We start from the raw sequence: 24,700 nt of genomic DNA, 5'->3' as shown, positions 1-24,700 counted from the left end.
TCCTCATATGGTACACCCCTGAGTTGTCTCCCCTGAACCTTCCCGGGAGGGAGATGTAACTAAGCAGGTAAACCCGACCAGAGCGCGCTGGAATTCTGAATCCCAACCACAAACAGGTCCCCTTCCTAGGCAGGAGGGGCTGCGCACGCGCATGGAGTTGCTCTCAAGTCTGTGCATTGGATTTCCAATGCTCAGTCCGAAAGTATTTGTTGTACACCCACGACCTGTTCGACCTGCTCCGGAGTGTGTTAGAATGTATTCTCTGCCTTCAAATACCTGAAGACAAGGTAATGCAGAGACTTAATAAAATGACAAGTAGCACCCAGAGGCAAAAGGTTACTCTTAGTCTGCACAATTATTTTTATGCGTACCGTGGTACTATGGTTTTATAGTTCAAGCAATAAAATGATTTCTCACACCTCCTCTGGTCCTCACCCCTACATTCCCCAAGCTCCACTCCAGCCTACAACCCCTGCGAACACTCCTCTACAAAAAACTTTTTTATTTTTTTTAAAAGAGGAGGGTGTGGTGGTGCAAAAAGAGAAAATTTTAAGGCCCTCCAGCCACTTCATTTTGTGGCTATTTGCAGTTTGGAACTCTGGAGGGAGGGGGCGATGATCTAACATTGGAGCCAAAATGAAGATCAGTCCAGGAGGAAGGCCTGAAACCATTTTGGGTAACTTTCCCATAGCAGGCCTTTCAGCTCTTTTTCCCTTAACACCTTGTATTCTTCACTCTGGGATAAGCCTGTCACCAATAATACTACTAAGAATCACTGTTTATTGTTTTTTTGTTCAGTCACTCAGTTGTGTCTGACTCTTTGCGACCCATAGACTGCAGGATGCCGGGCCTCCCTGTCCCTCACTATCTCCTGGAGTTTGCTCAAGTTCATGCATTGAATCGGTGATGCTGCTTATTAAGTACCTACTACCAAGCAAACAGTAGGCTAAATCATTTTGCTTGAATAAAGTTCTGGTTATCTATAACTGCCTAACAACAAAAAAATCCCAAAACTTAGTTGTATGAAAACAACCATTTTATTATATTCACTGCTTCTTTGAGTTAGGAATTTGGACAGGAAGTAGCGGGGAGGGCCTGCCTCTGCTCTATGAGGTCTGGGACCTTAGTTATGAAAATTGGAACAGCTGGGTGCTGGAGTCATCTGGAAACATCATCATTCACAGGTCTGGCTCCTGGAGTAACTGTGAAGTGGGTTCACGCAGCACTGTCAATCAGCAGCTTTCACATGCTCTCCTCCCAAGGCTCCGGCTTCCTCACAGCGTGGTGGCCTCAGAGGAGTCAGACCTCTTGCTACTGCTAAGTCACTTCAGTCGTGTCCGACTCTGTGCGATCCCATAGACGGCAGCCCACCAGGCTCCCCCGTCCCTGGGATTCTCCAGGCAAGAACACTGCAGTGGGTTGCCATTTCCTTCTCCAATGCAGGAAAGTGAAAAGTGAAAGTGAAGTCGCTCAGTCATATCCGACTCTTAGCGACCCCATGGACTGCAGCCTACCAGGCTCCTCCATCCATGGGATTTTCAGGCAAGAGTACTAGAGTGGGGTGCCATTGCCTTCTCCAGTCAGACCTCTTACATGGCTCCAAAAGGAGATGTTCCAGCAAACAGCAAAACAAAAGCTATGTGGCTTTTTCTGATCTTACCACATAAGTCATGTGGTGTCACTTTTAGAGTATTTACTGGTTACATTGATTGAAGCAGTGACAAACCTGCCCATATTCAAAGGGAAATAACCACCCTCCCAGCCAACCCCATGGGAGAAATGTCAGAGAATCTTTGCTTTATAACACTATCCTCTTTAATTCCCAAACAATAATCTTTTGAGGAAGCATGAGTATTATTGCCATTTTACAGATGGGAACATTGAGGTTCAGGGAAGCTAAAGAATCCAAACACCTGTACTCCAAAGCCTGAGCTCCAAATCATACCCCTAAGACTCACTGCCTGGCATTTATGATGCCTTCCTTTGCTCTGGATGCTCCCCAAAACCACCCCCAGCCCAAATTCCAGGACCCTCCTTTCCTCACCTCTTTCTGTTGGTTTACTTGCTCTGAATTTCCTTCTGTCCTGGAAGTAGCCAATGATACTTCCACCTCCATCCCATCTTCACCAGCTCTAGGACCCAAGATGGAAATTTCAAGGAAGGCAGCCCTCCAGATTTGACCAATCGGTGATATCAGCTACTTATGACTCCTCATGGTCTGTTAGGCCAGAGAGGGATGGCCTTTGTCCTGTGGAATCCCCACTGCCTCAGGGCAGCTGCTTTGGTGGGCTAGAGCCCTGAGCATTCACTCGGCCACTGGCCCATGGCCAGTCCTAACTGGGAAACAAAACCCCACCAGTATTTGAGTATCCCCTTTATATATTATTATATCAGGTGCCTTAAAATAAAAAAATGAAAGCTTTAGAAAGACAAAAGGGAAAATGGTAAAAATATTTGTAGCATTGGATGAAATTACAAAAGGATACTAGCTAATTTAAAGATCTCATAAAAATCAATAAGTAAAAACTAAGATCTCAATAGATAAATAGAAGATGTAAATAGGTGGTACATTTTTAAATGAAAAATACAAATGGATTACAAACATTTAAAAATAATTTAAAAGAATTATAGTCTGGTGTTTTCACCTCATATAGTTACAAAGATTCATAAAATGAGAATTCACAAGTTGCTTTCCAGAAGGCTTATACACAATTATACTCATGTGTAACCCAAGTTCCAAGAGGAGAGCAGCTGTTCCTGAGTTGCAGTAATCAGCAGAAAGTACCTGGGAGAGGCGAGGCAAGGATTGGACCTTAAAGGGGGACAGGATGTCTCATCTAGAGCTCTATATTTACATTGTCTATGTTTTAGAAACTCACGGAACTTAAATTATTCCACTTAAATTGCTATATAAAGATTTGATCCACCACTATTTATTAAAAAAAAAAAGATACATAAAAGTGAATTCAGCCCTCTCCTTCAAATCCAAAGAGTTTTAATGGAGTCTCCCCTATCTAATGAATGACTAAAATATTCTTAGAAAAAGCAATGCTCTAGCAACTATAAGGAAAATAAGCAGAATCAAGCATATGTTATGTATCCAAGGAGTTTACCATGGATGGTAGAGCTGGTTGCCCAGAAGCCAAAAAGATACTAAGCCACAGATACTGCAGACATATACATCAGCAGTGCTACTACTTCAAGGTCAGAAGCATGTCACTAGGCCAGAGCCAAAAATAGACGTTGTGGCATTCAGAGAGTAAAAATGCAAATCATAAACTGGGAGATGATTTTCGCAATAAGTAAATATCCGACAAGAGATTTTTATCCACATATGTGAAGAATGCCCACAAATCAAGAAGAAGGCAAAAGATTTAAACCATCACTTCACAAAAGAGGACGTTAAAACAGCCAATGAACATTTGAAAAGTTGCTCAGTTTCATTAGTCAGTAGGAAAAGCAAATAAAACCACACTGAGACAGCCCTACACTCCAAACAGAATGGCTTAAAATTAAAACAGATCACACCAAGTGTTGACAAGAACTGTAATTCTTGTGCAACTGTAATTCTCAAACACTGCCAGCATAAGTTGGTACAACTGTAAATCAGCAAACTGTTGAGTAGAATCTACTAAAACTGAATTTATGAGTATCCTATGGGCCAGCAATTGCACTCTTAGAAATATGCCCAACAGAGATGTATACATGTTCAACAAAACACGTGTATGAGGGTGTCCATAGTGGCACTCATTATTCATAACAGTCAAACACTGTAAGCAAGAGAGAAAAGGTCTAAAAAGAATGAAATATTGCCATTTGCAACAACACGGAAGGACCTAGGGATTACTATACTAAATGAAGTAAGTCAGAGGGAGAAAGACAAATATATGGTATCACTTATACTTATATCACAAATCTAAAAAATAATACAAATGAGCTTATTTATGAAACAGAAACCAATTCACAGACATGGAAAACGGACTATGGTTACCAATGGGAAAAGAGCGGGAGGGATAAATTAGGGGCATGGGATTAACAGATATAGCGCCATATATAAAGCAGATAAACAAGGATTTACTATATAGCACAAGGAACTACGTTTGATATCTTGTAATAATCTATAATGGAGAAGAATTTTTTAAAAAAAGAACATATATATATCCAAGGACTTCCCTGGTGGCTCAGAAGGTAAAGCGTGTACCTACAATGCAGGAGACCCAGGTTTGATCCCTGGGTTGGGAAGATCCCCTGGAGAAGGAAATGGCAACCCACTCCAGTATTCTTGCCTGGAAAATCCCATGGACGGAGGAGCCTGGTTGGCTACTGTCCATGGGGTTGCAAAGAGTCGGACACAACTGAGCGACTTCACTATCACTATATATATCCAAATCACTTTGCTCTACAACTGAAACTAACACAATACTGTACATCAACTATATTTCAATTTAGAGAGGGGGGGAAATGGGGGGGCGGATTTCCCCGGTAGTCCAGTGGTTAAGAATCCACCATGCAATGCAGAGGATATGGGTTCAATCCCCAGTCGGGGAACTAAGATCCCACATGCCTCTGAGCAACTAAGCCCACCTGTTGCAACTACTGAAGCCAGAGTGCTCCAGAGCCCACGTGCTGCATCTACCAAGCCCACACGCCACAACGAGAGAGTCTGTGCGCTGGCAACGAAAGATCCCGCATGACGAAATGAAGATCTTGCAAGCTGCAATTAAGATCTGACACAGCCAAATAAATAAAGTTTTTTTAAAAAGAGAGAGAGAAATAGAGAATGGGTCAATAGTAGTGGATTCATACAACCAAGTGTTAGACATTAAATGAGCTAACTACAACTACAAACCATGTAGATGCATCTCACAAACATATATTGAATAAAAACTGGCCAGACACAAAGAGTATACATACTACATAATTAGCTATATGTGACATTCAAAAACAGGCAAAACTAATCTATGTTGTTAGAAGTCAGAACAGTAATTATCCTGTGGGAAAATGGAAGGGGCTTACGGGTCATGTCCCATTTCTTGAATTGGGTTCTAGTTACACAGCTATGTTCAGTTTGTGAAAATTCACAGGGCTGTTTACTTTTGTTCACTCCTGTGTGATGCTGGAATAAAAAGTTTCCAAAAACTGGGACACCTGCAAAGCCACACACATGCTCAGTGAGGGGTAGCATGCACACTGCTGGACTGGATTAGGGCTTAGGACACCCCAGGGTTTGTCATGGGAACAAGGCTCACTTTCTTACCCCAAAGAGTGTCTTCCAAAGTCACTGCTCAGGACCCAAGAACTGGCTGAGAACTGTCCCCAGTGCTGCCTCTCTCGCCACTTCTCATGGACGAGGAATACAGCTTCCCCTTAAGAAAACAGCCTAAAGTTTCTAGAAGAAGATAGCCACATCCAGGAAGAGAGCAGTGTACTGAAGATCCACACCTGATCGACACTTGGCAGGTCTCACCACTCTCAACTCTAAACATCCCAACTTTCCCAACTCTCATCCCACACATTCCTGTTAGAAGAAAAGAAACAAAGCACCCTGGATTCCTGCTGCGGAAAGTTCATTCGAATAGCCTTTGGTGAGGGCCCCTGCCTGGGGGCATGGGGGAAGCAGCCCTCTCCCCGCTCCACCCCGCATCCAGGAGGACCAGCTCCAGATCAACCCAGGATTGAATAACTAGGTCACCGTGTAACTCAAATGGCCAAGAGATGGGGGGCATTGGGCCACTGGTTCAAAGATGTCACGGCAGGGTGCAGTTCACATTCTGCTAATTTCAACACAGTCAGTGACCCACCCCGCAAGAATGCACAGCTAGAGCCTCCCCTCTACTGTCACCAACAAAATGTATAATAATCAATTTGGTATTTCTTAAATTACACATAAAATAAAATGGAAAGGCCCACAAGGAACAGGAAAACCCAGACCAAGCGTTAAAGAACCAGGAAGATTCAGAAATGCCTGCTCCTCTCCGTGAGAGAGAAAGGCGATGTTTCCCCTACATAAGTTCCCCGCAATAATTTTTATTTGAATAAATAAATCCTGGTAAGTGAGAACCCAAATTTTCCCAAGGCCTGTATTTCTCCCCTCGATGTGTTTGGTAGGTGGTCCTTCCTCAGCAGTTGGGATAATCCTGACGATCCTGGGCAAGCTGGAAGGGAGCAAGTCTGTAAGGAAGCCAAGAAGTAATCCCCGCGACCCCCCTCCCCGCTCCCCACTCGCCGCTCCCCCGCCAGACTCCCAGGGTTAAGAAAGAAACCCTGTAAGGAATCACGAGACTGGAAATTAAGGGAGGCTGAATTTCACATTATCTAGATGGTTGGTGACTGTGTGCATCCTTAAGGGGACGAAAGGTATTTGTTATTTTTATTGGATTATTTTTCTTAAAAAAAAAAAAGCCAGATACAACCGTCTTTGATACAGAAAGAGAAAAATGAGGAGATTGGGGTAACCGGGCTTAGAGGGTCAGGGCCCACCGGCAGGTCATCACATCTAAAAACACTTCCCCGCCAAGCCTGGCCTGCAGATCTCCGCCCAGGGTTCACCGTCGGAGGGGAAAGCCGAGAGCGACCCCAGGGCCTTTGCGAAGGCTAGAAGACTAGCCAACCTGCGCGGCCTCTTTCTTCTGCGCCCTGTCCTCAGACCCGGTCGTAGGCTGGCGAGGCGCCGCCGCCAGAGGTTAGAACGGCGGCCGAATTCGGAGGTCCCACTCACTCTCCGGGCTTGAAGGGTTCGAGCCTCTCCCCTCACGAGCCGCCCGGAGCCCGCAGGCTGCGGTGCGAAACATAGCCTGGCGCGCCGCAGGGTCAAGAAGCCCAGTCTGCCTCCTCCAAGTGTCAAAGCTGATTTTCCTCCGGACGCGGGCAAGCAAGTTTGCCCACGAGTCGCCAAAGCGCTGCTCTCAACAACTATTTTCGTGGTTAGAAAAGGAAAAAGAAATCACCCCCTCCCTCGCGAGTAATAGGCACCCCAAGGCTTCCCCTAGACGGGTCGGTTTCAGCCTGTCAGTTTCGTCCTGGGCCCGAGTTCTAGCCCCCGCTTTCCCGGGACCTTCACCCTGGCCCCCGCCTCTTCTCCCCACCCTCCCAGACCCCGAAGGGGCGGCGGGGCCTGGCCGAGGGCGCTGCGCGTGACCCCGAGCGGAAGGGCCCCAGTCTGGGTCCTAATGCGGGTGGCGTCTCCCTTGACAGGCGGCGTTTGGGGACAACAGCGGGGACGGGAGATAAGGTGACATACCAGAGCAGATTTGGTGCGCGCGCTGATACTCCTCTCCCAACAGGAAACGCGGAGCTATTTAAAAGACCCTATCGATTACTTTATCTTTCCCGGAGGAAAGCTTCTTGCCGAGAGACAAAAGATGTTCCCTACCTAGAGATACAAGGCCACAACCCTCCACACACGGGGACGGTCTGCACACGCGACGCCCAATGAGGGCGCAGGGACACACGTACCCAGTCGTGTGTGCCAAGCACGGCTCTGGAGGGCCGGAGAGGACAAGGTAGCAAGGGGAATTTTACAGGATCATCCGCTGTGCCCTTTGAAATATTTTTGACCGTGTGCACTTAGAACACACACAAAGAAAGTGCCTATGTACTTAAATACGTGTCTGGGTACCCGTGTCGTTTCGGCAAATTTAAGGCGCACCAGTAAGCGCATTCAAAGCGGGTTTTACTAGTCTCTGGGAACGTATTCCGTAGATACACGTCTCAAAAGTAAACGCTCCATTGTGCTGTTTCTAAGTGCTTGAAAGTCTACAACAGTCATGTGTACACTTAAAGACTGGGGACGCGTCAACACGGCCCTTTAGACTCTAAAGTTCAGCGTGTGCTCTTCTCGCGTCTGAATTCGCGCATTTCGCCGATCTGTTGCGAGCGCAGAATGCCATCAGCCGTATCCCCTCTGCTGACACTGAATCTGCTCTGGAATCCCGAAGTTTGTTGTCCGCCGGGTCCCCTGCGCCATGCCCCAGGGAAGCTTTTAAGAAATACCTACGGAACCGAATTTCACGGAATCGAATTTTTTTTTTTTTTTTCTATGCAGCAATTTGCAATCTAGGCTTTCGCAATGTGCTCGGCTGTGAAAACTTTGCTGCATTTCGCAGAGCAGGCTAAAGGCGGGACAAGGAAGGAAGATAAGGAAAAACGAAAGGTGGCGGGCCTAGAAAGGTGGCGATCGCCCATTTCCAGCTTCATTTCGACACTAACCAGGCCGCAGCAATCCAGGGTGGAAGTTCCGGGGGCCGCGGTGTCAGCGCGAGCCAGGGAGGCCTCACAGACTCTCGAAGACCTCTCCGGAAAGCCTCGGCTGACGACCCCAGCCGGAGCCCCAGCACTGCTGACCCCGCGACGCTCCCCCACCCTCGAGCTATGGGCAAAAACAGGCAGCGGTTCTCCCAGGGCGCTTCCTCCCAAAGCTTCGCGTTCTTGCCAAAGGCTCTTCCAAAGCCGCGGCTCGCGAGCTGTCCACCCACCCACCGCGCAGGTGTGCCCCGGCCCTAGAAAATCCATTTTCCTTCTTCAGGGTTTTCCGAATCATTGTCTACCCAGCTCGAATGTCACCTGACTTTTCCAGCTGTGCTCTTCAGCGATGGGATCCTGAGTGACTAGTTGTAGCGGCGTCTCGGTTCTCTCCGCCGCTCCGCTCTGTGTTAGCTGGAGCGGTTTGCAGCAGGGAGGGGAAGCGGGGGACCGCCGGACAGAAGAGAAAGCACGAAATTAACACGAAACGACAACGGAAGTTTGAAAGCGATTTGGGAAACATTAACACGAGTTTTAAAGCGGGTCACACCCACGGACGCAGGATAAATTCGGTTATAGGAATAGACTCCCCAAAGCAGGAGAAGGTGGCTTACCCAAAAGATGCTGTTAACAAAAACTGTCAAGTCAGAAATGCAAAGGCGTCGGGAAAAGGTAGTTCCTCTCTGAAAAAAAGAAAACAAAAAAATATTTTTTAACGTATAATAATACTTAAATTTGCAGGAAATGTCTCTAGAAGGATGTACATTTGTTTTCAGCCAGTAACCACATGTGTGGGGTGGGAATTAACTGCGAAGGGGCAAAAGGAAGCCTTTTTAAATTTATGCAAATATTTTTGTATTTTTTTTTAATTTTTGTAACTTTGTGGTGTTCCTCATACGGGTTTATTCATATGTCAAGACTCATCAAACAGTACAGTTAAACTGTGTTCGTTTTGTTCTAGGTTAATTATGCCTCAATAGAGTTTTGTTGGTTTTTTTTTTAATAAATAAATAAACTCAGAAACAACTTTGTCTTTAGGGATGGGAACTGGGTGGCTGAGGGAGAGGCCTGGGATACTCTGCATTGTATTACCCTTTTTATGTGTTTATTTTGGGTTTTCGTCATTGTTTTGTTTTTACGGTGTATTACTTATTCAAGATATATAATGAGGATATTCCCTGATGTGACTCTAAAGCTATTGTTAAGGAAACCAACAAATGGAAGATGTTATTACATCTCCTTGTAGGAATAAGAAAAATTGCACCTTGCCCAAGTCCAGAAAATATTTGGGAAAGTGAAACATCTTTAAGGTATGTTCAGATTTGTTTCACTTGCTTGTTTGTTTGCTCCTGTGTTCCAGATACCAACGGAAAATGAGGACCCGAAACTTTTCTGGTGCTTGCATGTGGTGTGGGTGGTTGTCATCTCCTTGAGGACTGGAGGACTTAAAGGGCACCAGCCACGGGAGCGCTCCACGCAAGGCCACGCGCGGCTTTCCTGGCTGCTGTGCCCGGTATCCCACGAGTAGAGCACTATCCCGCTTGGAGCAAAGATGCGGTGGTCCCTTGCGCCGCCGCCGCCGCCGCCGGGAGAAGGCCAGATCCCGAACACCGTAAGAGTCCTCCGGAAGACGGAAGCAAGGTCTCGCTGAGGCTAAGCAGGCCTGCGGAATCTACGGAGCCCAGACCGGCCGCGGGGGGCGCAGCCTCTGTGGACCCAGGGCCTGGCCCACCTCCTTATGGAGAGCAGTGACTGCAAGGGTCCCACCTCTGTGTGGGGAACCAGATATAATATCCCTCCATTTATCGCCTGCAAGATAGGGAAGAGTCATTTTGGCCTTGTTAGGACAGATTCCAGATCTGGTTCTGACTCAGAGCTGTTTCAGATAGAGTTTTGGAGGCTGGCCCTCAAGAAACAGATGGACAGTGGGTCCAAGGCCAGGAGCCAGAAAATCCAGGACCTGCCAGAACAGCTAGCCTGGGAGCAGGGCCTGCGTGGGGTTAGCAAGCCTTCCTGCCAGCCTCATCGACTGCCACACTCACAGCCACCAGACCAACATCACCGTCAAGCAACAAGCCAGGGCACTGACTAATGTGGGGGAGCTGCATTCCCAGTGACCCCCTCAAAACCGGGGTCTAGCCCTGGACCCAAGGTCAGGGAGAAATCAGGAGGGCCAATTTGCTGAGTGCTATTTGGGACCATTGAGGTCCTGTTCCTCCACACATGGGTGTTAAGTCCTTTCAGTCATGTCCGACTGTTTGTGACCCTATGGACTGTAGCCTGCCAGGCTCCTCTGTCCATGGGATTTTCCAAGCAAGAATACTGGAGTGGGTTGCCATGCCCTCCTCCAGGGATCTTCCCCACCCAGGGATCAAACCCACCCAGGTCTCTTATGTCTTCTGCATTGGCAGGTGGGTTCTTTACCACTAGCACCACCTGGGAAGCTTGTCTCTTGGTAGTGCTGCACAACGGTCACCCCACTCCCCTCCGTCTGAAGCCCCACTGACCACTCTCCTCACTCTTCCTACCACTAATGCCTTAGCTCCAGTTCTCTCTCAGACTGGAGACTTCATTGGATGGCTGCATGGGCAGAAGTTTCAAACTAGACACACCTTTGATTTGTAAGCTCCCAAAATGAGGGGTGGGGCCCGTTTAAATGTGCATTTTTTAAATGTACCCGCAGGGGATCCTGGCCTAGCTGTTTCCACAGCCCAGGAATCTCTTCCCCTTTTGTAAAGGTATAACGTGATTCATTATATTTGGGGTTTATCTTGGTTTTAAGTCTCTTAAAAGGTAATAGATGCATGTGGTAGGCAACAAAACAAAAAACAAAAGAGGGAAGTTGTCCTTAAAAATGTACTAAAAGTCATGTTTTATTCCTGACCTCCCCTCCCCCATTACTCTTCCCCAGAAGTTTTCATTATATTTTGCTTATCCTTCCAAAAAAAGAAATTCATATAAGCACACACACACACACACACACACACACATATATATATATATATATACATATGCCCATATTTAAAATAGAAATTCTACATCTTGGTTTGATATTTAATGTCTCAAAATGTATCCCTAAGAATACATATAAATGAAGTAATTTTTTCTCATGGCTGCTGGTTTTGTGTTCTATTGGTGAACATAATTTTTTTCAATCAGTCTTCCAAGATAGATATATTGGTTTTTAAAAAATGTTTTGATTCTTAAAAAAAAAAATAGAACTGCAATGAAAATACTTTTCTATACATACATGTGTGTGTATAGAATACTCCTAGAAGTGGAAGTATTTGTTCAAAGGGCTTATATATTTTTTATTTTGATAGCACTAAATTGCTCTGAAGTTTACCAATTCACACTTTCAATCAACAATGTAAGAGAGTGACGAGGCAGAGTAATTATCAGATTCTGTGATCTTTATCAAGCTGGTGAGTGAAAACATTTGCCTCATGGTTTGTGGTTTTTAATTTCTTCCTTCTTTCATTCCTTTAAACTAGCAAAGTTCTGCTACTCCTGCCCAATTTTTCAATTGTTTTGCTGAGTCATTTTCTTGTTGATTTACAGAAACTCTTTTCATACTGTGGAAATCAGAGGGGTTTTGGTCATTATTTCTAGCACTTAAACTGTGTGTCATTTTCTCTTTGATTCTATTCTGTTTTGTTTATTAAAAAAAATATATTTATGTATTTATTTATTTGGCTTCCTTAGGTCTCCCAGTTGCAGCATGTGGGAGCTTTAGTTGTGGCACAAGAATCCTTCATAGTGGCACTGTGGGATCTAGTTCCCTGCCCACGGATCAAATTGGGCCCCCCGCACTGGGATCAAGCCACTGGACCAGCAGGGAAGTCCTTCCACTCTGATCTTGTTTTGTTTTTTGTTTTGCTGTACACATGTTATTTTTATGCCATCAGGTGATACAATTCAATTTCTACGTCTTTAGTTCTGCTTATCCACTCTTCCAAATATATAAACACTCCAAACTTATTATCTTAGTCATCTATAGCACTGCTATGTTTCATTTCTTAAGTTTAAATTTTTAATCTCTCTGGAATTAAATATATGTAGTGTGAGATTAAGGCTATCCAGGTATCTCAGCTGGTAAAGAATCTGCTTGCAATACAGGAGACCCTGGCTTGATTCCTGGGTCGGGAATTTCCCCTGGAGAAGGGAGAGGCTACCCACTCCAGTATTCTTGGGCTTCCCTGGTGGCTCAGACAGTAAAGAATCTGCCTGCAATTCGGGAGACCGGAGTTGGGAAGATCCCCTGGAGGAGGGCATGGCAACCCACTCCAGAATTCTTGCTTGGAGAATCCCCATGGACAGAGGAGCCTGGTGGGCTACATAGAGTCTATGGGATTATGAAGTGTTGGGCATGAATGACTAAGCACAGCACAGCACCGTGTGAGAATAATCCATTTACCTTTCCCTAACATCACTTTCAATTTATGTGGAATGTGTGTTGCTGTATGGACCACACTCCCCCAAATAGCATAATGTCACAATTAACAGGTACCTTATTTACCATGTTAGCCAGTTTCATTTTGTAAGTTAGACAACCACCAATATGCCTCTCTGCCCTTCCCCACTACCCAGGTGAGTCCAAGTAACAACACGGGATGTTTCTCAGCACAGCTGGAAGGGACCCTAAGTACACCTAAAACCACCAAGGAGGGGGCACAGGTTCAATCTCTGGCTGAGGAAGTAAGATCCTGAGTGCTCTCAGGAAGGGAGGGAGGGGAGCGAGGGGAAAAAAACACCAAGGATACAAAGATGAAACCAGTAACCAGAGAAGAAAAAGAACATGCTCAAGATGAGCCAGTCAGAGGAGCAGGGCTAGAACCCAGAACTGGCTCACTGTCTAGTACTCATCTGGTACAACTCTGCCTCCTTCAGGGTCTGTGTGTCTGGGGCTGTGCAACCCCAGTCCGTCAGTGTGACTCAAGGATGCACGGACTCTGGTGGTCCAGGGGTTAAGAGTCCCCCTTACAGCGCAGGGAACGTGAGATCGATCCCTGATGGGGGAACTGGGATCCCACATGCCAGGGGGCAGTCAAGTCATACATGGCAACGACTGAACCTGCACTCTGGAACCCACGCCTCACAGCTAGAGAGAGGCCTGTGTGCCGGGGTGAGAGATCCCGCATGCTGCAACGAAGAGCCAAAGAGCCAAAAACAAATAAATAAATAACTTTTTAAAGAAGAGATGTAGAAATCAGGCCAAGTATCCATTAGTGACTAATGAGTCACCTGGAGGCTGGGTGGAAGTTCTGGCCCATTCTTCTAGGCCTTTCTCCGGGCTTCCCCCACCCATCTTCGCACCTTCAACATAAACTCACACACCACCTAGCAGCCAGGCGGATCTGCCTGCTCTCTCCACTTTTGTGTGCTCCAGGTCCTTCTTATGGCTGAACAACTTTGGACAGACAGTCTTTAAAGCAGCCCAGAGGACTTCCTGCCTGTCCCAGCTGGCTAGAGAAGGCTAGACCCTGGGGCAAAGGAAGCCACAAGGCTGAGAGATTACAGGGGCCTGGGAGACATGGAGATAGTATTTCCAAGACTCTACTCAGACTGACCAGAAATCAAGACCAGTTTATAATCGGTGGGGCCCAGCGCACAACAAATGAAATGTGGAGCCTCTTGTTCAAAACTTACCAAGAATTTTCAGACAGCAACAACAGAACACAGAGCCCTTCTAAGCTCAGGCCCGTGTGAGTGCACAGTTGGCAGACCCATGAAGCCAGCTTTCAGGGAAGGACAGGGTTAGTTAAAGGGGCAGGCAGGAGAAGGGTTCCCCCCCACCCCAGATTTCTACAGCTCAGATTTTAGGGTAGAAGTGAACTGGGGGATTAGTCGTAATAGCCAAAAGGTGGAAACAACCCAAATGTCCATCAACTGATGAATATAGAAGCAAAATACGGTATACCCATACAACAGGATATCATTCTGTCATAAAAAGGAGCAAAGTACTGATATGTGCTATAACATGGATGAACCTTGAAGAAAACATTATGCTAAGTGAAAGAAGCCACATGTTACGTGATTCCATTTGTCTGAAATGTCTAAAATGGGTCAATGTATAGAGACAGAAAGTAGATTAATTAGTAGTGATCTCGAGCTGGGGAGGTGGGAGATAGGGGAGGGCGTTGGAGTTGGTGGCTAAAGCCTACAGGTTTCCTTTGGAGATGATTAAAAAAATGTCCTAGAATTAGTTGTGTCATGATTGCAACTGTGAAAATATTGAAAGTCCTTGAATTGCATACCTTAAATGGATGAATTATATCTATTATCTCTCAATAAAGTTGTTACCTAAGAAGAAGAGGAGAAGATTAAGGATGTGGGGGAGGTGGAGGGGGTAAGAAATGGAGGAGATTGTGGAGGAAATGGAAGAAGAGGGGGAGGAGGAATTTTAAATGTCTCCCTCCCCTCTCTCCCTCACTCAGGTGAACTATATGTCAGAAGTCCCCTTGGCTTTGGCGAAGCCAGCAACCCCAGTCCAGCAGCCTGGCCCTCCTCTCTAGCTACGTGGGGCATGTACTGGGGGAAGGAGTAGTGTTCTGCTTCCTCTCCAGATGATACTTCAGCGATGTGCACTTAAAAAACAATAACAATTCATAGTTCAGTTCAGCCGCTCAGTCTTGTCCAACTCTTTGCGACCCCATGGACTAAAGTATGCCAGGCCTCTCTGTCCATCACCAACTCCCTGAGTTTACTCAAACTCATGTCCCCTGAGTTGGTGATGCCATCCAACCACCTCATCCTCTGTCATCCCTTCTCTCACGCTCAATTTTTCCCAGCATTAAGGTCTTTTCAAATGTGTCAGCTCTTCACATCAGGTGGCCAAGGTATTGGAGTTTTAGCTTCAGCATCAGTCCTTCCAATGAATATTCAGGATTGATTTCTTTTAGGATGGACTGGTTGGATCTCCTTGCAGTCCAAGGGACTCTCAAGAGTCTTCTCCAACACCACAGTTCAAAAGCATCAATTCTTCGGTGCTCAGCTTTCTTCACAGTCCAACTCTCACATCCATACATGACCACTGGAAAAACCATAGCCTAGACTAGACGGACCTTTGTTGGCAAAGTAATGTCTCTGCTTTTTATACGCTGTCTAGGTTGGTCATAACTTTCCTTCCAAGGAGTAAACGTCTTTTAATTTCATGGCTGTAGTCACCATCTGCAGTGATTTTGGAGCCCCCAAAATAAAGTATATCTCTGTTTCCACTGTTTTCCCATCTATTCTCCATGAAGTGATGGGGCCAGATGTCATGATCTTAGTTTTCTGAATGTTGAGCTTTAAGCCAACTTTTTCACTCTCTTCTTTCACTTTCATCAAGAGGCTCTACAGTTCTTTGCTTTCTGCCATAATGATTCACAGGTCTGTAGTTAATCCTGTGTTCGAATCCTGAAATTGTCCCTTTCCGTCTGTGTGACCCTGAACAAGTCACGTCACCTCTCTGAGTGTCTTTCTCCTCTCGGGAGCGATCGAGATAAGCAGATCTGGGATGACGTTCGAGGGCAAATGGCTCCTCCAGTGGGAGCGCAAGACACTGGAACCAGCTGAGCCCCTGGAACAAGGCAAGTCCGGGGCAGGCAAAAGCCAGTGCCGCAGAGCCCGCTGGGACTCTTCCGGAGCCCGAGCGAGGGCGGCAGCCCCGAGAGATGCCCCCAAGTCTCAAGCCCCGGCCCGAAAGGAAGCCAGGACGGCTGAGGGGCCCCGCGGCCGGGGAGCCAGGGAGCCGGGGCCAGGGCCGGGAACCGGCCGCAGCGCCGCTACTCATCCATCAGCCGGACGAAGAGCAGAGGCGCGCTCTCGGCCCTCTGTTTGCTTTCTCGCCAATTATTGCCGTGCCGTAGCCCCTTTGTTGATACAGTAGTCCGAAAAAGTGCTAATGTTCATTTATCAGGGGGCCTGCCGGGGACTCCCACGAGTTGCGATTCTTTCCAAAATATAAACACGGGGCGAGCGTCCCAGACAGAAATCCCCATCTGTTTCCCCGGCGCGGGCCGAGAGCGAGGCGTTGTTGAAGATAAAGCCGAGGATAACGCCGCCTGTCTCCAATGGACGTCTCCCCGGCGCATTAATGACATTCCCGGTGATAGTTCCAGCTTATCTTTCAATTAATCATATATACCTTTTGCGGCCGGCCGTGCTGATTGCAGGAAAGCGGGGGCCGGCTCAGGCCGCTCCGATCGCTTTTCAATTAATAATATTTTATGTGCGCAGAACGCGTTCCAGTCACCCTGGAATTTGGCTCATCTTAAAGCACCAACTCTTTAAAAGGCAAGGAAATGGATAGATTTTCGATCTCTCCTCTCTGCCCCCTTTTGTCTTTCTCTCTGTCTCTGCCTTTCTCTGGACTGAAGGCTGTTTGTTTGTCCTGCTAGTTTGGCCAAAGTGCGGCTTAGAGAGGCGGCCAGGTTGGGTCAGTCGCCCTTGGGAAAGAAGATGTATCCCTGGTGGGGAGAATCAAGTTTCCTCCCTCCCCCCTCCCCCCTCCCCCCTCTTCCCCCCTCCTCCCTCCTCTCCCCCAACCACTGCAGCTTCACTGAAAGAAAACAAAAATGTTTTTACTCAGAAACTGTGAGGACTGCAAAGAAAGGTTAGGAATTACTCTTCAATTACTCTTATGAATTATTCTTTGTCTGCAGACCAACATGGGTCACCTCAATTTTGATTTTGCACGTATTTATCCAGTTTTGTCCTGTTTTCCTCTCTGGCAGCGCTAAGGCCTATTTTAGACCCAAGAGGAAATATTACCAGATTCACAGAGGGTGTAAGGGGTTGAAAGTTATCGATTTTGTTCAAATATGGAAGGTTTTCTTTCCTCTCCTTTTCATGACACCTGACCCACAAAACTATTTGTCAGCCTTAGGGACCCCTCCATGCCCCAAAATAGGTGATAAATCTTCACCGCCTTGATTTGCAGAGGACATGCTGAATTTCTCTCTTCCTTCAGAACTCTCTCTTAAAACACACACACATACACACACACACAAACTAAAAACAGAGATCCCGGATGCAGCCTCAATGTCCCCCATTAAACGGTAATATTTCAGGCGTCGGCTCACACTAATCTTTCAAACTGTCATCGCCAGCCGCCCGGCCAGCCCATTCACTTAACAGCGCTCCCAGGACCCTCGCTCCCAGCTCTTTTCAGCGAGACGTTTAATTGAATCGGATGTGCCTCGTTTGCCAGACGTCACCGCCTCGGCGATAGGCATCCTCTCCCACTCCCCAAAAACATTCTTGAAAGGAGAGGTGGGCCCCCAAGCTGGGTTAGTTGAGGGCAATTACTGTACTGTTGGCGGAAAGCCCGTATCGAGGTAGGGCCGAAGAGAGGCCACTGATCTGTAGATTCGTCGAGGGAGAACAAGGGTTGGGAGGTGGGTGGATGAGGAGGGTTCCTGGGGCTTGAGAATTCTCCACATTTGAAAAAAGTCATCTCTACGAAAGACCAAGCTAACAGTCTCAGAACCGACCGCGGTCCCCGGCTGAAAGACTTGAAGCGGGACTCCCCCGCTGGCACTGACGGCTGGCGCCTGCAAGCCGAGTCGGAGGGCTCCCGAGACTCCGCGATCGCTGTGCGAGGCTCCGCTCCCCTTTGCCCTAGCCCGGGGGCCACAGGTCCCGGGAGTGCGGATCTGATGAGGGGCTGGCTGAGCCCCAGTGTTGGGCCTACGCTTGACTCCTCTCGCGCCCTTCCCAGTGGCGCTGTGCAATGGTTCACCGTCGGGCTTGAGGGGCGCCTTGAGCGCGCAATGCGGAGCCTAAGGCCCTGAGCCCTGTCCTTAGGTTGCCTTTCGCCCTGTGCGCCTTTCTTCTGGGCCAAACGCTTCTTCGCCAGTTCCCAACTAGTCCTGCGCCAGGAGCCGAGCCCTACAAGCCTCCGTTCTCAGAGTCTGCGCGCTCCCCCAGACTTCCCACAGAAGCCTGAGTCGTGGGAAATCGGCGCTTTCCCCCTGACAAGCCTGGCCATCGCTAAGATAGGATAAGGCGGAGACCTTAACCTGGGGCCATTCTGTCTGCCCGGACCCTTCCTGAAATTGTACACAAAACAGAATGCCTTGCTACAGTTTTCTGGGGGTGAGCGGAAGGCCCTACAAGTTTTAATCAGATCTTCCAAGGGACCCAGAGGGATGAGGCGGACTAGCACAGAGCTAGCCCAAGATCTGAGCGGGTAGATTGTTCTGAAACACTCAAAGACTAGTCTGACCGAAGATCCCTACTTTACTGACCCTGGGCTAAAAAGTAACATCCGCCTCAGGCCCTCTCCGCATTTGCCTGGCCCCCTGCCGCCGCCGCCGCCGCCGCCGCCGCCGCCGCAGGGGCACCCTACTCGCAGCCGGCCCAGAGAAATCGTGGGCGGCTGGGTTCAGAGGAGCCCCGCCTGCCTGAGACCTAAACCTGAGCTGGGGACAGAGGCCATGCAGACAAAGGCCTAGGCAGGGAGGGCAGGTGGGGAGAGGGAGGCCAGAATGACTGGCGGGCCCTGAGCTAGGACTCCCTAGCAGACGGCTCTACTCCGAGTCGCCGAGTTGGCCTGCTGGGATGCTGGCCTCGCTTCGTTATTAAGAGGAGGGCCGTCTCTCTGGGGGGAGACTGGCGCCCCCTGCAGTTGTGTTTGTGTAACTTGCACTGTCAGCGGTGCTCCCCCATCCCGCAACCACCCACCTCGCACTCCAGCTTGACTCATTCCAGGAGTTCCCAGGGCCTGGCCTCTTGGAGAAAGGCCACCACTCGGCCTGTGAGCCAGCTACACAGAATCCCAAGTTCTCCAGAACGCCTCCCTCTGGCCGTCACCCCAGAGCAAACTCTTTCCCCAATGCGTCTCTTCCTATTCAGACTCTTCTACCATACCATCAGTAATAAATAAACGCCTGGAAATAACTCCATCCCCGAAGCCCCACCCACCCAGTCCTTCACTTTCCTATTCTGTTTCAGGTGCTGAGCAACATTTCCCCAAATCCCAGATCCACCCAACCCGGCCTAAAGGTCGGATTCGGAGAATAATCGCGTTCTTTCCTATGCTTGCATCCTGGTAGGATTTTCAGGCTAACGCTAAAGGCTGCAGGAGCGAAAGGAGTCTTCCAAATGTGTCGCGGCCCCTTTAAAAAGCTCAGAGGGATTTTTTTTTTTTTTTTTTTTGAGCCGTATGACTATATTAGGTGACACGAAAGTGCTCATCGCTCTTGTCAACGAGGCCCCCGGCCCAATGGCAGGCTGAGTCCCCCTCCTCCGGCCTGGTCCCGCCTCTCCTGCCCCTTGCGCCCCGCACTACCTGCCGCCTGGCCACATCCCGAGTTGGAAGGCGGGTGCGCGGGCGCGCGGCGGGCACCATGCAGGAGGCTGCCAGGGGCCGTGGGCAGCGCCGCTCTCTGCCGCCCACCTGGCGCTGTGATTCGCGCGCTGCCACCATGTTCCCCAGCCCCGCGCTCACGCCCACACCGTTCTCGGTCAAAGACATCCTGAACCTGGAGCAGCAGCAGCGCAGCCTGGCCGCCGGGGAGCTCTCGGCGCGCCTGGAGGCCACTCTGGCGCCTGCCTCCTGCATGCTGGCCGCCTTCAAGCCCGAGGCCTACGCGGGGCCGGAGGCCGCGGCGCCCGGCTTCCCTGAGCTGCGCGCAGAGCTGGGCCCCGCGCCCTCGCCCGCCAAGTGCGCGCCTGCCTTCTCAGCCGCCCCCGCCTTCTATCCGCGTGCCTATGGCGACCCCGACCCTGCCAAGGACCATCGAGCCGATAAGAAAGGTGAGGAGAAAACCCAAGCTCCTTCACTTCTCTGGGATAGCTTTCGTCCCCAAACCTCGCGGCCCAGAAACTCTGGCGTGAGTATAGAAGAGGCGAGTGCCTGGGCGGATGGTGGAGCAAAGGGGTCTCCGAATGTGAGAAGTGAGGTTGTTGCCAGGGCCCCTGGGCGTCCAGTCGGAGGTTTAGAGGAAATGCTGGATCGTGGTTATCAGAAACAGGAGAGGAAAGAAAGGGAAAATATTTATATATTTTTTCCGGCCTAACAAAGCCCCAGGCGCCGCAGCCCTGCTCCTGGATCTGTTATGAAGTTGAAGTTGAGCGATCTGTTTGTGGTGGACACAGCAAGAAAGATTCTATTTTTTTAAAGGTCTTCTTGAGGATCTGACCAAAACCGCTGCAATTAAATTGCTGCACACCAGAAGTACTTTTACGCACAATTGGAGGAGGTCCAAGACCTTCTCTAGCCCACCCGTTTACCCGGGGTTTCTGGGGTCTTTCCTCCTTTGTGCCAGGAGAGTGGCGTCATTGAAAACAAGGATCTTGAATTTAAAAAAATGGGATACCTCGGACTCAAGAATGATTTTAGCAGCTTTCTTTTTCCATAACAATTTCCTCACGCGGCCAGAGCCTAGGGGGTCTTTCCCGGAAATAGAAAGTGTCTCGAGACGAAAGGCTTGTAGCAATGGAAGAGATGACTGAGGGAGGTGGTCGTATCCCCGCGCACACCCCGAGGTCGGGGGGAAGGCTGGCCGGGCAGTAGAGAATGCGCGGCGGGAAAACCGTAGCCCAACGCGGGGTTGGCAAGAACCCGGGGAGGCCGGGGGCGCGGGTGTAGGGCCGCTGTGAGCCCAGGAAGGGTCTTGTGAGCCTAGAAAGATTTGTCTAGTAGCAGAGGGAAAGTCCCGGAACAGCTGCCGGCGGGCACTGCGGCTTCAATTGGTCCATTCGGATTCGAATCCAATTCGATTTCAAGGCAGGTTCCAAGGCCGCCTGCCCACCCTCTGCTTTTTGGGCGCTGCACAGTTCTCACAGCATTTGAACGGGAGCCTTCGATAGATCACCGAACCAACTGCCTATTGACGTTCTATTTCTTCGGTTGCCCTAATTTTGAGACAGTGTGACCAATCCTAGGGTGAGGCCTAGGTCTCCTTCCTTTAACTTCGCAAACCAAAGTCTTCCTAATCTCATTCACTCCAGCGCATCACTGAGCTTTATTTTCTTTGCTGCCTATCTTAAGTCACTGTCCATCTGTCTCACCAGAATGTGACCTACCCGAGAACAGAGACCTCTCTTGTTCTCCAGTGCCAACAGCCGTGCCTGGCACATAGTAGGCAATCAACAAAAGCTGGCTGTCGAGCGGAAGCCCAGTGTACCGTACAGTCTGCCGCAGCCAAGCTAGGGGCTTCAGGCTGGACAGGGGTGGCACCCACTGGAGCCCATCAGCCGGCTAGAGCTCCGGGGGGTTGGGTGGCCGTGACACAGCGTCTCTCTGCTTTTCTGTTCCCCACTCAGAGCTGTGCGCACTGCAGAAGGCGGTGGAACTGGAGAAGCCAGAGTCGGACAGCGCCGAGCGACCCCGCGCACGACGGCGGAGGAAGCCGCGCGTGCTCTTCTCGCAGGCGCAGGTCTACGAGCTGGAGCGGCGCTTCAAGCAGCAGCGGTACCTGTCGGCTCCCGAGCGCGACCAGCTGGCCAGCGTGCTGAAGCTCACGTCCACGCAGGTCAAGATCTGGTTCCAGAACCGGCGCTACAAGTGCAAGCGACAACGACAAGACCAGACTCTGGAGCTGGTGGGGCTGCCCCCGCCGCCGCCGCCGCCGGCCCGCAGGATCGCGGTGCCAGTGCTGGTGCGCGATGGCAAGCCTTGCCTGGGGGACTCGGCGCCCTACGCGCCAGCCTACGGCGTGGGCCTCAACGCCTACGGCTACAACGCCTACCCTGCCTACCCCGGGTACGGGGGCGCGGCTTGCAGCCCCGGCTACAGCTGTACCGCTGCTTACCCGGCCGGGCCGCCACCGACGCAGACGGCCACGGCCGCCGCCAACAACAACTTCGTGAACTTCGGCGTCGGGGACTTGAACGCGGTACAGAGCCCCGGGATTCCGCAGGGCAACTCGGGAGTGTCCACGCTGCACGGCATCCGAGCCTGGTAGAGAAGGGACCGGTCTGGGAGGCCTCCGACCGATCCCACCTCTCAAGAGAGACACTGACTAAAGAGGGGAGAGGGAGGGCTCCGGACACGATCCTGCGATCCCTCGGATGTCACATGCACTCCCACGGAGGCTTCGGAGCTTTTCCCGCCCCGTGCGCCTTTGTTCCCCGAGAGGGAGAGTTTGTGGCCAGGTTTACGAAGCTTGTGGTGAGTGAAAAGGCAGCCTGGTGCCTAGCGGTGGCCCCAGGAGTGCCCTCCGAGCGCCCAGGAGCATCCCTAACCGGCCGAACACCAGCCCATTGGGACTGGGAGCCCGGGCGCAGCAGCCTCGTAACGGCCGCCTTTCCCCAAGCCTGGGCCGGGCGCCCGGGCCCTTGCTGCCTTGCGGCTGCCCCCGCCCCCACCCGTATTTATGTTTTTACCTGTTTCTGTAAGAAATGAGAATCTCCTTTCCATTAAAGAGAGTGCGCTGATCCGGCCGTGTGCTTCTTTCAGCTTGCCCATTTTTCAGAAACTGAATTTGGAGGGCAGAGAGCCGACCTTGAGTTGTAGGAATAGGTATTCACTGAGCACATTGATGTTGATATAAATAAAGGCTCTCCTGTGCTGGGTCCCATGTTAGGTACTTTCTGGGGTTGTTCATGTCATCCTCAGTAACTCGGGAGAGGGAAGTTCTGTTTTAAAGGTTAGCAGACAGGACTGGAGAGATTTAGTGACTTGTCTGGGAACAAATAGCCAGTGCTGGGAGAACTGAGGTTTGATTCTGGGTCTCACTGCAAAGACTGAGGACACAGCCCAGAGGTTCCAACCTCACTTCCTTAAACTCTACTGTTCCTGGCACTGTTTCAGGTAGGGGGCATTAAATGGAGAGTAAAAGTACCTGAGTCCCGCGAAATTGCAGGGCACGCGAACTCATCCTTCTTAGAATAACGCTGCCTGCGGCCCATTTTATAGATGGAAAAACCCAGAACCAAAACCCTTGTGAAGGTTCTCAGAATGCCCCAGCCCAGCGATACTCAGATACGCCAAATGCAAGTGCAGCATGGGTCCTGTGGCCTGGCCTCTCCGCTGCTCTGCTGGGGAGAGAGCGGAGCCTGGACCACGAAGAGGTAACTGAAGGACCGCAACTGCCTCCTTCTGCGGCCAGGCCCCATAAGTTCACGTGGTCAGGGAACCCTTCTCCCCCATTTGACAGTTTTTTCAGCATTTAACGAATTTTGTCCTAACCCTGACCAACGACCGCTACTGTACAGATTTTACAGATGAGAAAATTGAGGCTCAGTGAAATCAAGCTAAAAACCTGCTCACTATGGGAGTTTCTGGCTGTATGCCCATTTTTCCCCCATCAGTAAAATAAGAATAACAAAAATACTTGCTCTGAGTCCTGAACCACCAGTCCGAAAGGGCTGACTGCAGCTCCTTTACCTCCAGTTCCACTCAATTCTCTAAAAGGGAGGAAAGTGGGAGAGCGTCAAAGGTTTTGCGTTCCTATGGAATATGGGTTTTTTTCTGGATTTTGCCTGGAAAGTACCAGCCCGGTTGTCTGGCCCCAGAGTTCTTGGTGGAAGACAAAACATTACTCCTGGCATATCTTAACCTCCTGTGCTGGGAAGAGCCCCCAAGCCAGGCCTGGGGCCATCCTGCTGTCAAGCTGAGGACCAAGCAGCTCTGCCAATGCCGGTGGTGCCGTCTGTCCCTCAGGCTCACCCCACCACCTTTGGGGAGAGGGGAAGATGCCAGGAGACTCTAAGTGCTAAGAGCCAAGCTGGATGCCGCTTGTGATACAGGGATGCGGGGTGTACGGGGTGAGCTCTGTAAGGAGAGGGGGACATGCTGCCTCAGAGCTGGGCTCTAGGCCCTCAGACTTGAATCCCTCTGCTGTGAGGCACATGCCGAGGGCTGCGGGAGGGGGATGTGTTCAGCCTAGTGCTTGCGTTCTGCCTCCTGTGCCTACAACCCTACTTCATGCCTTCAGCACTCTCTGAGATGCACGTGGCAGTCCCATCTCCTGGAAGGGCACCAGACCAGTTCTTAATTCAGATAACCCTTTCCTACCGGGCTAGCCACAGCAGGTGGCCTAACTCACACAACCAGGGAGATCCTTCTACCTGGAGCTCACCCACATTCTTGCCCTTCGTCAGTGTCCACTACCTCCTGGGGGTCCTGCACACCTCTGGGCCTTTTTCACCTTACACTCATCTACAGTAACACCGTGTGTGTGTGGTCAGTCACTCAGTCGTTTCCGACTCTTTGTGACCCCATGGACTGGGGCCCGCCAGGCTCCTCTGTCCCTGGAATTCTCCAAGCAAGAATACTGGAGCAGGGTGCCATTCGTTACTCCAGGGGACACCACCCAGGGATCGAACCCATGTCTCCTGCATCTCCTATATTGGCAGGTGGATTCTTTTTGACTGCACCACCTGGGAAACAGTAACATTAGAGAGAAAAAAATCTTTCTCATATTATCCTGCAAGGTTTTTCTATGATGCCTCCCTCTCCTTTGTCATCCTTCGGGGACCAGCAGAGTGACTCCAGGGTCTCTCACAAAGGGATAAGAATGGCTGG

General features: G+C 49.9%; 1 protein-coding gene across 1 annotated transcript; it reads left to right on the top strand.

Moving 5' to 3' along the window:
* The first annotated feature begins 19,652 nt into the window (after positions 1-19,652).
* Positions 19,653-22,525, top strand: NKX2-5 (NK2 homeobox 5). The gene is made up of 2 exons (XM_005899778.2): positions 19,653-19,983; positions 21,496-22,525. Exons 1-2 carry the CDS (start codon positions 19,653-19,655, stop codon positions 22,134-22,136), a joined length of 972 nt encoding a protein of 323 aa, XP_005899840.1. The 3' UTR covers positions 22,137-22,525.
* The last annotated feature ends 2,175 nt before the right edge of the window (positions 22,526-24,700 follow it).

The sequence above is a fragment of the Bos mutus genome, chromosome 20 (genome assembly GCF_027580195.1).
Source record: "Bos mutus isolate GX-2022 chromosome 20, NWIPB_WYAK_1.1, whole genome shotgun sequence".
In the NCBI taxonomy this organism is placed as follows: Eukaryota; Metazoa; Chordata; class Mammalia; order Artiodactyla; family Bovidae; genus Bos; species Bos mutus.
The sequence above is the reverse complement of the archived record's forward strand: the minus strand, read 5'-3'. Positions and strand labels throughout refer to the sequence as shown.